Consider the following 12,138-nt stretch of genomic DNA (forward strand, 5'->3'; position numbering starts at 1 on the left):
ATCGGTAAAAAGGAAGAAAGAGAAGAGTTGCCGCAGTAGATGATGAAGCAAGAGATGACGGACCCAGTTCAAAACTATGACAGTAAGCTCCCTCACGACCCTCGGTTCGTAGTTGAATCGGTGCCAACTGGTAAGGTCCTTTCTCCCGGGAAGATGAAAGTCAGTCTTGAAACAAGAGCGCTTTGAAGTAAATATAGCGAGAAATGCTGCGCCGCAAGACCTGGTTGGCTTTGGTTGGCACTATAGCCTGATACATACATATGCATGCATAAGATACAGTCCTTGTATCATCGCTATGACATTGCTCTTATCGCCGTCTGCGTTCAGCAATTCAGCAGAAGACTGAGGTAGCACACAGAGAGTTTGATTATGACCTATTATGACGTTGCCATGAAGAAGAAAAATTGGTGACTCAGCAGCAATAGCGAACGAGCACGTGCTCTGACTAATGGCGCGTTCAAGCGATCCTGTAAGCGCTCCCTCTACTCTTTTCGTTAGTACACCCTTGTCCAATTCCAATGCAAAATCTTCCCTCAGACATTCAAGAATTCCTTGAGAGCTATCCTGATGGAAGCGATGACAGAAGTCTATCGGACAATCTCCAGTTTTACAGCAATCGCCTACGATGTCGCCCTGATAATCTCCTGGTTGAGCAAATTCACGAACGGTGTGTTGTTTTGTGGCGACCGTCTGGTGTCGAACGTTGCTGATATAATTTCTCAGCTGGATTGGCGACTACGACAAACTTGAGTACAAACATGGATTTATACAATGGCTGTAAGTCTGTCGTCAACTGTGGCGTGCTACTCAGAACTGGTATCTGACTGCTGGAGACTCTGGCCGTCGACAGATTCCCGATCAGAGAATATGGCATGAACTATGAGTCTCAACCTCTCCAACCTCACGAACTTGAAGCCTTGAAATCAGATCCATACGCAATCAGTCGTATCATTGCATCGTACAAGCTTATGCTCGATTTCTATGGCATGCGTCTTGTATCTCTCGAAACTGGCGAGGTTGGACGCTCGCTCACTCCACGAAATTATGTGGCGAGGTACAAGAATCTTATTCGTGAGTGTATAGCACTGACAATCGGTGTATTCGCTCGAATGATTTACACCAAAAATCACTAGGTTCCTCGCACAATAACCTTCGAATATCTCGTATTTTAAAATGCTTGTCGGAATTTGGACTGGAGCGGCTCAACCGTGGATTTTTGCTGCATGTACTCAACGAACAGAGCCAGTCGAAAGAGCTGAATTCATCGGGAATTCGAGGCAGTATGGATAGATGGTGGGCCAATTGTTTACGAAACGATGCAGACAGAGCTTGGATTCAGGCAACCATTGCTAGGGTTCGTGCCGGCAATGGGTTTGTCTTCACTAGAGAGTTATATCGGGAGGCTCTAAAAAGGCGTTTATCAAATGGACATTTAGGAGAGGCTGTCAGCGATGAAGCCTAGATGATTCTGACTGTAGATTAGATTACTTGACGAGAGGATATTAACAATAACAGCTTCAACCATCGTACATCCAAGGTTACACAGCTGATGGCAGTCATTCAACCGCAGTGTTCACGCTTGTCTTTTCCTCCATTTAATGGCTGGTTTGAAGACAATTTTTCCAAAGCATCCAATAAAACAGATTGTCTCTGTCGCGCGTAGAGAGGACTAACTGTCTGGAGAAGATCTTCAATGGTCTCGAAAGGTAGTTCTCTGGCTTGGTGCTAATGTGGCGCAGAAGTTTGTTTGTCCACGTTCATATTTGAGAAAAGATCAAACTTACCGAATGAAATCCTCGATTCGTGATCTCGATATTAACCACATTTCCTTCCAGTAGCGTCACTGATCCAGTAGCCTGCAATGATGAAGAACTGTCCACAGAAAATGTCTGAATGAACGGGGCTTGTTCGGAGAGCGCCCTCTCGAGCTCGTTGATGTAAAATCCCGAAGTGTTCATTGGTGATTGGAGGAGAAATACCTCAATAGAAAGCAAACCAACGACGGAGAGAATCGGGAGTGGTAGGCTATGAGTAGATTGTGGCGAATTGTGGCTTTAAATAAATGAAATTCCGCTCAACGTGTACGGGCTGTGCGCTAATCGGCATACCCCATCTAGTTTTATCTGATCATCTTCGATTGAAAAGGACCAAAAAACCAACGCATGCAAGGATTATTGGGTTGGGAGAATCAGGGAGAACCTCGAGCAATGAAGAATGACGTGTACAACCATTGAATATTGAACGTTCTGAACCGTCCTGGAGAAGTTTATTGAAAGAGTTGATAAATGACGTCAAATTGAGGACAGCAAGTAGAAGGATTGTGATTCTTCGGATGACCTTGCGGGGTAAGACCAAGGATTTGAGCTCCGCGAATGCTGATTATGAGCCTGGTGACGCTTTTTTCAATGCGGAACCAGAAAAACTCAAGAGTCAGTAGACTAGAAGATGAAGTCGAGGCATGATATCTATGCACAGAGTTTCATGCTTTACGGTGGAGTAATGCTTCGAATCTCGATGGAAGGGTAGGTAATGAAGAAGATGAGGATACATGAGTCATTGAGCTTTCCATTCAGACCAGTGCAAAAGAGCACAAGCGTTATTGAGCACAAAAGGATATAAACTTTATCAAGGCAGGAAGAGCTTGAGACTTTCCTACGGCAAGTTCAACGGCCCGCTCATTTGCATCAGTGCCTAGGCGCCTATTCTCACCTTACTTCGTCCCTCCAACCTTTGAATCAGAAAACCCACAATTTCTCAAAATGGATGTCACGAAAGCGGTGGAAACATATGTATCGAAGATTGTAGCGGAACCCTCGGCCATGAAGGTCCTGCTTCTGGACTCGCATACGGTGTGTCAATAATATTTATTTCCTCTCTATTGAAACTTACAGTGACTGCTACAATAGACACCAATAGTGTCACTTGCATCCACGCAGTCGACGCTACTATCCCATCAGGTCTATCTCACCGACCGTATTGACAATCAGAAGCGCGACCGAATGCCTCATTTGAAATGTGTCTGCTTTCTTCAGAGCAGCGACGATAGCCTTGACGCTCTCCAAGTAGAACTCAAGGAACCCAAATATGGAGAGTACTACCTGTGTCAGTCAGTGTAGCTGCTCGTAGGGAACGACAATATCACTGACTGAGCATAGATTTCAGCAATATCTTGAGCAAATCTGTCATTGAACGCCTTGCGGAAGCAGATGAGTACGAAGTGGTGCGAGAAGTTCAAGTATGCGCTGAAATTCGACATTGTCGTCCACGTCCTTGACTGAACACTCAATGAAGGAATACTTCGCAGATTACGCTCCATTACTCCCTTCATTATTTTCCCTCAATCACATTCCTTCAAGCTCGAAACCAATATACGGAACATCCCCGAACACATGGAATTCCGACGCTCTAGAGCGGTCAGTTCAGGGAATAACCGCTGTGCTGCTGAGTCTGAAGAAGAAACCTCTAATACGGTACGAGAAGATGAGTGGCATGGCGAAGAAACTGGCCGCGGAAATACAGGTACGCATAAAACATCCCTAAGGGTTTTCTCTTCATTCATCTATTTGAATAAAGCACCGGATACATTCCGAATCTGTACTGTTTGATTTTCGACCGACACAAATACCGCCCTTGCTGCTTATCCTAGATCGACGGAATGACCCAGTAACTCCACTACTTTCCCAGTGGACCTATCAAGCGATGGTTCACGAACTAATAGGCATCCAAAATGGTCGAGTGGACCTTAGCTCAGTTCCAGACATAAGGCAGGAACTCTCGGTAAGTTTCGGTTCCTCACGACTTGCAAATTTTGAACAAGATATGTCCGTAGGAAGTCACGCTTACTACTTCCACCGATCCATTCTTCCAAGCGCATCATCTCGAAACTTTTGGGGATTTAGGCACTTCGCTGAAGGATTATGTGCAATCATACCAGTCGCGATCTTTGGCCCACTCCCCATCCTCGATCAACTCAATATTAGATATGAAGCGGTTTATCGAGGACTATCCTGAATTTAGGAAGTTGAGTGGGAATGTGAGCAAGCACGTCGCATTGGTTGGCGAACTCAGCCGGCTGGTCAGCAAACACAAACTTCTCGAAGTGGGAGAGGTGGAACAAGGGCTGGCCACTAGTTCTGGAGCTGATTATAAAGTTCGGTGGTTTCCAATATCTTTAGTGTTCATCGAGTTGACTTCGTTCCATTCTTTTCGCAGGACGTTCAGAACGTGGTTAAAGATAGTGCCATTACCTCAATACATAAACTTCGTATCGTGATATTGTATGCTCTTCGCTATCAAAAGACACAAGCAACGAACATTGCTAATCTGATCAATCTCCTTCTCGCAAATGGAGTTTCTCGCGAAGATGCACGGGTGCGTTAGCTTATGGGGGTTTTGGACAGTTGATATTGATAATTTGCATTAGTTGGTGTATGTCTTCCTGAATATTTCGGGTGCAGATCAGCGTCAAGATGATCTGTTCTCTACCGAATCTCTCCTTGCGAAGGGTCGATCTGCACTCAAAGGTCTCAAGGTACGTTTTAGCAAATTGAGAATGTCACTCGTTGCTCATTACTATTACATAGGGAGTCGAGAACGTCTATACTCAGCATACGCCTCATCTTTCTCAAACCCTTGAAAATATTTTCAAAGGTCGATTAAGGGATACGAGCTACCCTTTCCTCGAAAATCCTGGTGCAAACGCTTCATTGCAACGGTAAACATTTGTTGAATATCGGAAGCGTTTAATGGTAAACGAATGTTTCAGCCCTCAAGATATCATCATCTTCATGATAGGAGGAACGACCTACGAGGAAGCCAAAACCATAGCACAGATAAACCAGCAACAGTCCGCGGCATCATCTAATGGCGGACTTTCAAGTGCTGGAGCCCGACTACTGCTTGGTGGAACATGTGTCCATAATTCGACGTCGTGCGTCTTTCGTTTTCCATACATCTCTTACTCAATTTACTCATTGCCTATAGATACCTCGAAATGATTCGTACAGCGGCAGAACATTTCCCAGTATCAGTGTACGAGCCTCCGCCAGAGTCTGCGTCTAATGCGCCTGTCCTGAACCTAAACCTTGGAGGCGTGAATGTGAGTCTTGGTGGAGCTGCTCCGGGCGTGTATCGGACGAGTAGCGAGGGTGTCAATGTACAGGCGGAGGGAATTCGAGATGGCGTGATGAATCTCTTTGGGAAAGTGAAGCAAGGCGTCGATCGTATTGCTACCTCGTAGAATATAAGAGTTGCTTTCTGTCATAATGGTACGCAGAGATCAGAAATCCATTCGCTGAGTTGCGACCACGTCGTGCGGATGAAGTCCGGCAAAAGCACGGAAACCTCCGCGGGGACACGTCGACAAATGCAGTCACGAGAGTTATCTACTTTTCACTTTGGGATTTTCCTTCCACGTTGTCTGCATTCTACGCTCTCTTGCTTTCGGTTCCCTCTTGTACTTCGGTCGACGGTTAAGGAAAATACTACGGACTCATGGCTAAGGGTTTTCTCGCCAATTTGAAAGGCGTTGACGCCTTCGGCAAGGTGTGTGCCATGAGAGTTGTGTTTGCTCTTCGCAACTAAATGATAATAATTGTATATAGACGACGGACGACGTGAAGGTCAAAACCCGCACTGGCGCTTTCTGTACAGGCCTAATTCCTTTGCTTTCTTCGAGGAATTGCCCTAATCAGGACTCACAGTGACTCTCTTATCCGCTGCAATTATACTATCATTTACTGTTATGGAGTTCGTGGACTATCGAAGAATTTACACCGATACATCTCTCGTAGTCGACAGAAGCAGAGGAGAGAAACTCACAGTTCGTTTAAATGTCACATTTCCAAGGGTCCCTTGCTATCGTGAGTAATGGCTTCGCTGCAGTTGTTCAATATATCCATATAAGTACACGTCTTAGTACTCAGTTTGGACATCATGGATATTAGCGGCGAGACACAAAGAGATATATCGCACAACGTCCTCAAGACCCGATTAGAACCTTCTGGCAAGGTCATTCCCGGCTCAAGGAGTGCAGACCTGCGAAATGATGTGGACAAGTACAACGATGCAAAAGCCCCGGATTATTGTGGTTCGTGTTACGGTGGATTGGCGCCAGCTAGTGGATGCTGTAATACTTGTGAGGAGGTTAGGACGGCATATATCAACAAGGGATGGAGTTTCACCAATCCTGACGCGATCGAGCAGGTTAGTTTTAATTCAACCAGTTATGGAGCGTGAATTCTAATCTTTGTCTTCAGTGTAAGAATGAGGGATGGTCGGATAAATTGAAAGAACAGGCCAATGAGGGTTGCAATATCGCTGGTCGTCTCCGCGTAAACAAAGTCATTGGAAACATTCACTTGTCACCTGGAAAATCCTTCCAGAGTAGTGCACGGAACATCTATGAACTTGTACCATACCTGCGGGATGACGGAAACAAACACGACTTTTCACATACGATACATCAGCTCTCGTTTGAGGGTAAGTGCTTGTCTCGTTATCCCATGGACCACCGTGCTTGACGCCTCGCAACGCTACAGGTGACGACGAATATGATTACCGTAAAGCCAAGATTGGTCGGGAAATGAAGGCGCGTCTAGGACTTGACACAAATCCACTGGATGATACCTTGCATCGAGTGGGTGTTTCCGGCATCATTTCGACGTTTCTTCATGTGTCTGACTTATGTTCATTCTGTCCCTCAGACCTCCAAGGCACAATACATGTTCCAATACTTCCTGAAGGTCGTGTCGACGCAATTCAGGACTCTCGATGGCAAGATTGTATGTTTTCCTGTGATCAAAGTAACCAACCAGTCAAATACTTAATATGTCACAGATCCACTCTCACCAATACAGTGTGACTCACTTCGAGAGAGACCTGGCTGAAGGCGGCCTTGGTGACACCCCGCAGGGAGTGCATTTGCAACATGGAGTTTCTGGAGTACCTGGTATGTTTGTGTTACTATATCCTGTGTGCTCTTTTTCGACGCTTTGACTTGTCGTCTAGGTGCGTTCTTCAACTTTGAAATATCGCCCATTCTCGTGGTGCATACGGACACCAGACAATCCTTTGCACACTTTGTCACGTCGTAAGCTGACTTCTAATATGTGGGGAAAGCTCAGAACTGATTTTTTTTTTGCTCCTTTCCCCCGATCCCCATATCCTATATCATGTGCTCTTTCGAAAAATCTCAATGTTCACACCTTGCGTTGAAAACCTGGATCGACAGAACATGTGCTATCGTCGGAGGAGTACTCACTGTGGCGTCGCTCCTTGACAGCGTGCTGTTCGCTACGTCGCGTGCTTTAAAAAAGCAGGCTAGTGGAGTAAAGGTCATGTAAATATTTCGTATGGTAATCTTGTTGTCGTATCAACTGTATACATAGGATGGCTTGAATTTCTGAGTAAGGCCCGGAGAAGGTTAAGCGCAGGTCAAATACATAAGCGCTTGAGTTTTCATTAGGAACCGTCATTTCTATCCCTCATCAACCAGTGTTCATGACTATGAACCCGATTTGAATTCAAGTCTTGAAAGCCGTCTATGTACTCTCAAGGTCTCGGTTTCTTCTAAACATCAGCGAGCAGAGCTGCAGGATTTGGCGCCGTCGGACTCGGGTTTCCGCAACATCATATTCATATGCCACGTATTCTCTTTCCGTCATCTACTTACTCTTGGCTTGCACAAATAAGTGTTGAAAAGAATGGCGAAGGGTTTTCTCGCGAACTTGAAAGGCGTAGACGCCTTCGGTAAGGTAAGTTTACCTCCAAATATTCTGAAAGGAAAGAATTGTACTATTACATTGCGCTCTAGACTACAGACGATGTCAAGATCAAGACACGTACAGGTGCCTTCCGTGCGTGATTCTCTTTGTTATCTCCACTTCGGATTTCCTGAAAAACAGCTCAAAGTCACGCTCGTTTCTGCTGCAATAATCCTGTCGTTCACCCTCATGGAGTTCATCGACTACCGGAGAATATATACCGATACGTCTCTAATTGTAGACAGGAGTAGAGGGGAGAAGTTGTCGATGAGAATGAATGTGACTTTTCCGAGGGTGCCTTGCTATCGTGCGTCCCCGTTCCTCTATTGACGATATTGGCTAACTAACATGCCCTTATTTCTTCCCCGAAGTCGTTAGCGTGGACGTTATGGACATCAGTGGCGAAACTCAGAGAGACATCTCACACAGTGTTCGCAAGATGCGGCTAGACCCTTCCGGGAAAGAGATCCATGGTTCGAGGTCAACATCGTTGAAGAATGAAGTGGAAAAATACACTGAAGACCAGCCCTCGGATTATTGTGGTTCATGTTATGGTGGGTTGGAACCTGCAAGCGGATGCTGCAATACATGTGAGGAGGTTAGGACGGCGTATATTAACAAGGGGTGGAGTTTTTCTAACCCTGATACGATCGAACAAGTGCGCTCAAATGTTCTTTTCATCTATAAATACTTATATCGCATACCTCGTAGTGTAAAAAAGAAGGCTGGGCATCCAAGTTAAAAGAACAGGCCAATGAGGGATGTTCTGTCGTTGGTCGTGTCCGCGTCAACAAGGTTTCAGGAAACATTCACCTCTCTCCTGGAAGATCCTTCCAAAGCAGTGCGCGCGATGTATACGAACTCGTCCCGTATCTCCGAGACGACGGAAGTAAGCATGACTACTCACATACTATCCACGAGCTCACTTTCGAGAGTAAGTTGTCATTTATATTCAGCTCTTTACAAAACTAATATCCTATAGATGACGATGATTACAACTATCGTAAGGCAAGAATTACTAAGGAAATTAGGACGCGCCTTGGACTCGATGATCCTTTGAGAGGTACTACACGTACAGTAAGTGTTGCGCGGTTTTCCTTATTCGCATTCATCAATCAATGTCCGCTATAGACAACCAAACCACAGTACATGTACCAGTACTTTTTGAAGGTTGTGTCGACACACTTCAAGACTATGGATGGCCAGTTGGTGCGTGTTCATCATCCTCCTTCTTGAATGTCGTTATAACGTTTCATTGCTGTATGTTTACTCAGCTCAAATCTCATCAATACAGCGCCACGCATTTTGAGCGAGATGTCGCCGAAGGCGGACGAGGTGACACTCCTCAGGGTGTTTACCTTCAGCATGGAGTCTCGGGTGTTCCTGGTATGTAAATCGTATTGTACTTGTCTTATAAGAACACTACCAACGAGCTCCCCCCCGGCTCCTTACTTTCAACTGTTTAGGTGTTTTCTTCAACTTTGAAATCTCTCCCATACTCGTTGTGCATACTGATACAAGACAGTCTTTTGCGCATTTCGTTACCTCGTAAGTCTTTTCCCGTTGACAATATGCAGAGGCTCATAATTTTGTATTTGCTCCTTGTCCTTTGACCTACGCATTCGCTTCCATTAATCCTTGTATGACTGATAGGACATGTGCCATTGTGGGAGGTGTTCTTACTGTAGCATCCCTCTTTGACAGCATGCTTTTCGCTACCACGCGGGCGCTGAAGAAACATTAGTGTTCTTGTTTATCAATTTATCTTTGCATTTTCGCTACCACGCGGGTGCTGAAGAAACATGAGTGTTCTTGTTTATCAATTTATCTTTGCACAACGTTATTCGGGGCTGCAAGTTGAGAAGGGAGAAGTTGGAAAGACGAGGGACAAAGATGCTAATCCATAGTTTCTAATGTGCACAGAGTGAACAAAATGTTGTTCTTATAGCGGGTACTAGTACCTCACCAACCACAACAGATGTACTCGCTTCAATGTCTTCGAGTACATGGCAAAGAGAATCACAATTTTCTGAATCCTATAATGCACTGTTGTGGCAGCGTAAGTAGTGTACATACTAGGAGATGAAACTATTGAGGTTTTCGGTTTATTTGGTCACAGTTTGATCAACATGCGAGGTTATTTCTCTGCTAACTGGATTCCACACATTTCCATTTTCTATTATTCCTTCTAGAAAACCTATGTATAAAAAAACCCGAAAAGAGTTCGAAACACGATTCAAAATAAACCTAATACCTTCCTTTCAAACACAAAAGAAAAAAGTAAGCCCAATTCCCCCAGTTCTTCCCATTCAACTAATTAATAACTACCAAATGATCAACTCAAGGGTATCCCCGACGATTTACAGGGTATATACGCATAAATAGAAGCTCCCTTTGACCGAGACTAGAACGAGCCTCCCGTGAGCCCTAGAGTAAGGCAATGATAAGTAAGGGCGCTTCAAACTTCGACGACATCGCGAAAGGGAACTCACAATACATCGCTGTGTACTTGACAGTGATATCTGCTGTTCCTGACGTGCACTGCGAAGCGCAATATAAGCAGACAATTTCGAAAAACAAAAACTCGTAGAGAACACATACTGAGGCAGGAGGCTGACCACCTTGCGTGTCGATTCTATAGATCTCATTTGCGAGTGTACCAGTTGTACCAGTTAAGTTGGTCAAATAGAGCCAATCCACATCCGCACTACCCGTCGGTGCGGCGACATCATCGATTTTGGCCGCAACAACAAACGCATCAGCATTACCAGCCAGAGCGTTGGAGGTGAAGTCCCATTTGGGGCTAAGGCCGGACCCGGTGACAGGGTTGGTGATGAAGTAGTGCTGACCGAGAGTTATTGGGGAGGAGATAACGTTGGCGGATGAGAGGACGCCGGAAGTGGAGGAAACCGCGGTGGAGGTGCTGGAGTTCCAGGCGGCGAAGGCCGTAGATTGAAGCGAAGTGAAACTGGATTGACCCACTAGGCACGAGACGTCAAACAATTCTGCGAGCGCACCAGTGCTCCTGTATAAGGGGAACGGGATGAAATGATCAGAAATTCATAGGGGATCTTGGTTAACAGATGGGGACTCACGTATAAGTTCCTGCAGAACCACAGGTATAGTTCTGTGTGCCGACGCCCAAACCAATGAAGGAAGGAGCAAAAGAGGGAGCTGGGAGAGTAGTTCCAGACGTATCGATAGTCGCAGTAGAAACAGCGCAAGCGGTGCCGGTGGTGACGTCCTGCGGTGTGCTCGAGCCAGTAGGCGCAGTGCCCGCGCCTCCCGCACCTCTTTGACCTCCTGGTGCATTCGCGAACTGCGATCCTGTACCCGACGGAGAGCTCGGACGAGGAGCTTGACGTGCCTGCGTGGGGGCAGCAGCAGAGGTGTGGAGGTGAATGAGAATGGTAGCGAGGAGCGCAAAGGATTTGGTGAGCGTGAACATTCTGCACACTGAGGTTCAAACGATCGAAGATGTAAAAAGAGTTCGGAGATTCGGTTTCGAGGTAAAAAGAACGAAAGTGAGAGTGCACGGCACGCAAGATTGAGTAGGAAAGATTCGAAGTAAAAATGTGTGGAGTCACGGAAAGGACGAAAGGAGGGAAATGAGAGGGCGAGGAACTTGATTGGAGGTATGCCCATCTCCCCCATTTTATACGGGATATTCAAGCCTATACTGTAGGATGTCATATCGTAACTTTGCTTCAATCTCGCTTGAATTATCCGATTCCAAGATCTATCCCTGCAGTGTGCCTGATTGTTCTGACATGGCCAGGAGTCCAGAGACAGACGATGTCTTCCCTGATTCTTCCTTCCTTCTATGTAGCTTGTACAGTACCGCACATCCACGTAGATTCTTCTACCGAAATCTGATCATGAAGCTATGGAGAACCTATGTATACTGAGTACTCGAGTCTGGAAATGGACGACAGACCTCTTTAGACTCTTACCAGCTGACGATGTTGGGTGATACGAACCTGATAGCGACGATAAGAAAGGATACGAATCATGTTTCACACTTGTCAGGGAAAGATGGACGAATGAAACTCAGTCGCTTGAACCTATACTCGGACCTGGTTCAAATTTGTCGGAATATTATGGCGGTATATCGATCTATATCGATTGAACTTCTGAGAGCGTCGCTGCGTCGGGAGATGCGTTGAATCCGGTTGCTATCGAGTTGGCAAGGAGCAGAGCATAAGAGAGCTGGAGAAGAGTTATAAGCTTCTCAGTTCTATAAGTCTCGGTGAATCACTGTACTCTACATGGTGGAGTCAAAAGAAAAGACCCGAGGCGGAATTCGATTCAGCAGAACCAGTTCCTACCAGTTCTTGTTCAAAAGACTCCGAAACTCTTCGTCGATTCTTTGACC

The 12,138-nt window shown here is 45.7% G+C and overlaps 5 protein-coding genes across 5 annotated transcripts; 3 read left to right on the top strand and 2 right to left on the bottom strand.

Moving 5' to 3' along the window:
- Positions 1-425: 425 nt before the first annotated feature.
- Positions 426-1,610, top strand: C8R40DRAFT_613701 (opioid growth factor receptor conserved region-domain-containing protein). The gene is made up of 4 exons (XM_046235640.1): positions 426-667; positions 724-777; positions 851-1,071; positions 1,134-1,610. Exons 1-4 carry the CDS (start codon positions 519-521, stop codon positions 1,460-1,462), a joined length of 753 nt encoding a protein of 250 aa, XP_046081979.1. The 5' UTR covers positions 426-518; the 3' UTR covers positions 1,463-1,610.
- C8R40DRAFT_1175105 (uncharacterized protein) lies at positions 1,561-1,958 on the bottom strand (the record flags this gene model as incomplete). Its single annotated transcript, XM_046232280.1, has 2 exons — positions 1,561-1,725; positions 1,785-1,958. 2 exons carry the CDS (start codon positions 1,956-1,958, stop codon positions 1,561-1,563), a joined length of 339 nt encoding a protein of 112 aa, XP_046081980.1.
- Positions 1,959-2,759: 801 nt separating this feature from the next.
- On the top strand, positions 2,760-7,343 carry C8R40DRAFT_1162895 (Sec1 family-domain-containing protein; the record flags this gene model as incomplete). The annotated part of the gene is made up of 20 exons (XM_046230306.1): positions 2,760-2,849; positions 2,907-3,102; positions 3,156-3,235; positions 3,292-3,519; positions 3,574-3,777; positions 3,830-4,150; positions 4,213-4,371; positions 4,424-4,531; positions 4,584-4,714; positions 4,766-4,930; positions 4,984-5,098; positions 5,604-5,646; positions 5,703-5,861; positions 5,918-6,204; positions 6,258-6,480; positions 6,540-6,643; positions 6,705-6,782; positions 6,838-6,949; positions 7,009-7,090; positions 7,232-7,343. 20 exons carry the CDS (start codon positions 2,760-2,762, stop codon positions 7,341-7,343), a joined length of 2,997 nt encoding a protein of 998 aa, XP_046081981.1.
- Positions 7,344-7,551: 208 nt separating this feature from the next.
- C8R40DRAFT_613820 (endoplasmic reticulum vesicle transporter-domain-containing protein) lies at positions 7,552-9,869 on the top strand. Its single transcript, XM_046235641.1, has 10 exons — positions 7,552-7,754; positions 7,814-7,856; positions 7,912-8,070; positions 8,135-8,421; positions 8,475-8,697; positions 8,746-8,840; positions 8,895-8,972; positions 9,038-9,149; positions 9,230-9,311; positions 9,417-9,869. The coding sequence occupies exons 1-10, from the start codon at positions 7,704-7,706 to the stop codon at positions 9,505-9,507; spliced, it is 1,221 nt and encodes a 406-aa protein (XP_046081982.1). The 5' UTR covers positions 7,552-7,703; the 3' UTR covers positions 9,508-9,869.
- Positions 9,870-10,002: 133 nt separating this feature from the next.
- On the bottom strand, positions 10,003-11,330 carry C8R40DRAFT_613845 (uncharacterized protein). Its single transcript, XM_046235642.1, has 4 exons — positions 10,859-11,330; positions 10,365-10,788; positions 10,256-10,304; positions 10,003-10,190 (listed from the first exon to the last, which is right to left on the bottom strand). Exons 1-4 carry the CDS (start codon positions 11,209-11,211, stop codon positions 10,168-10,170), a joined length of 849 nt encoding a protein of 282 aa, XP_046081983.1. The 5' UTR covers positions 11,212-11,330; the 3' UTR covers positions 10,003-10,167.
- Positions 11,331-12,138: the final 808 nt, after the last annotated feature.

The sequence above is a fragment of the Lentinula edodes genome (assembly GCF_021015755.1).
Source record: "Lentinula edodes strain Le(Bin) 0899 ss11 chromosome Unknown C8R40scaffold_41, whole genome shotgun sequence".
Classification (NCBI taxonomy): Eukaryota; Fungi; Basidiomycota; class Agaricomycetes; order Agaricales; family Omphalotaceae; genus Lentinula; species Lentinula edodes.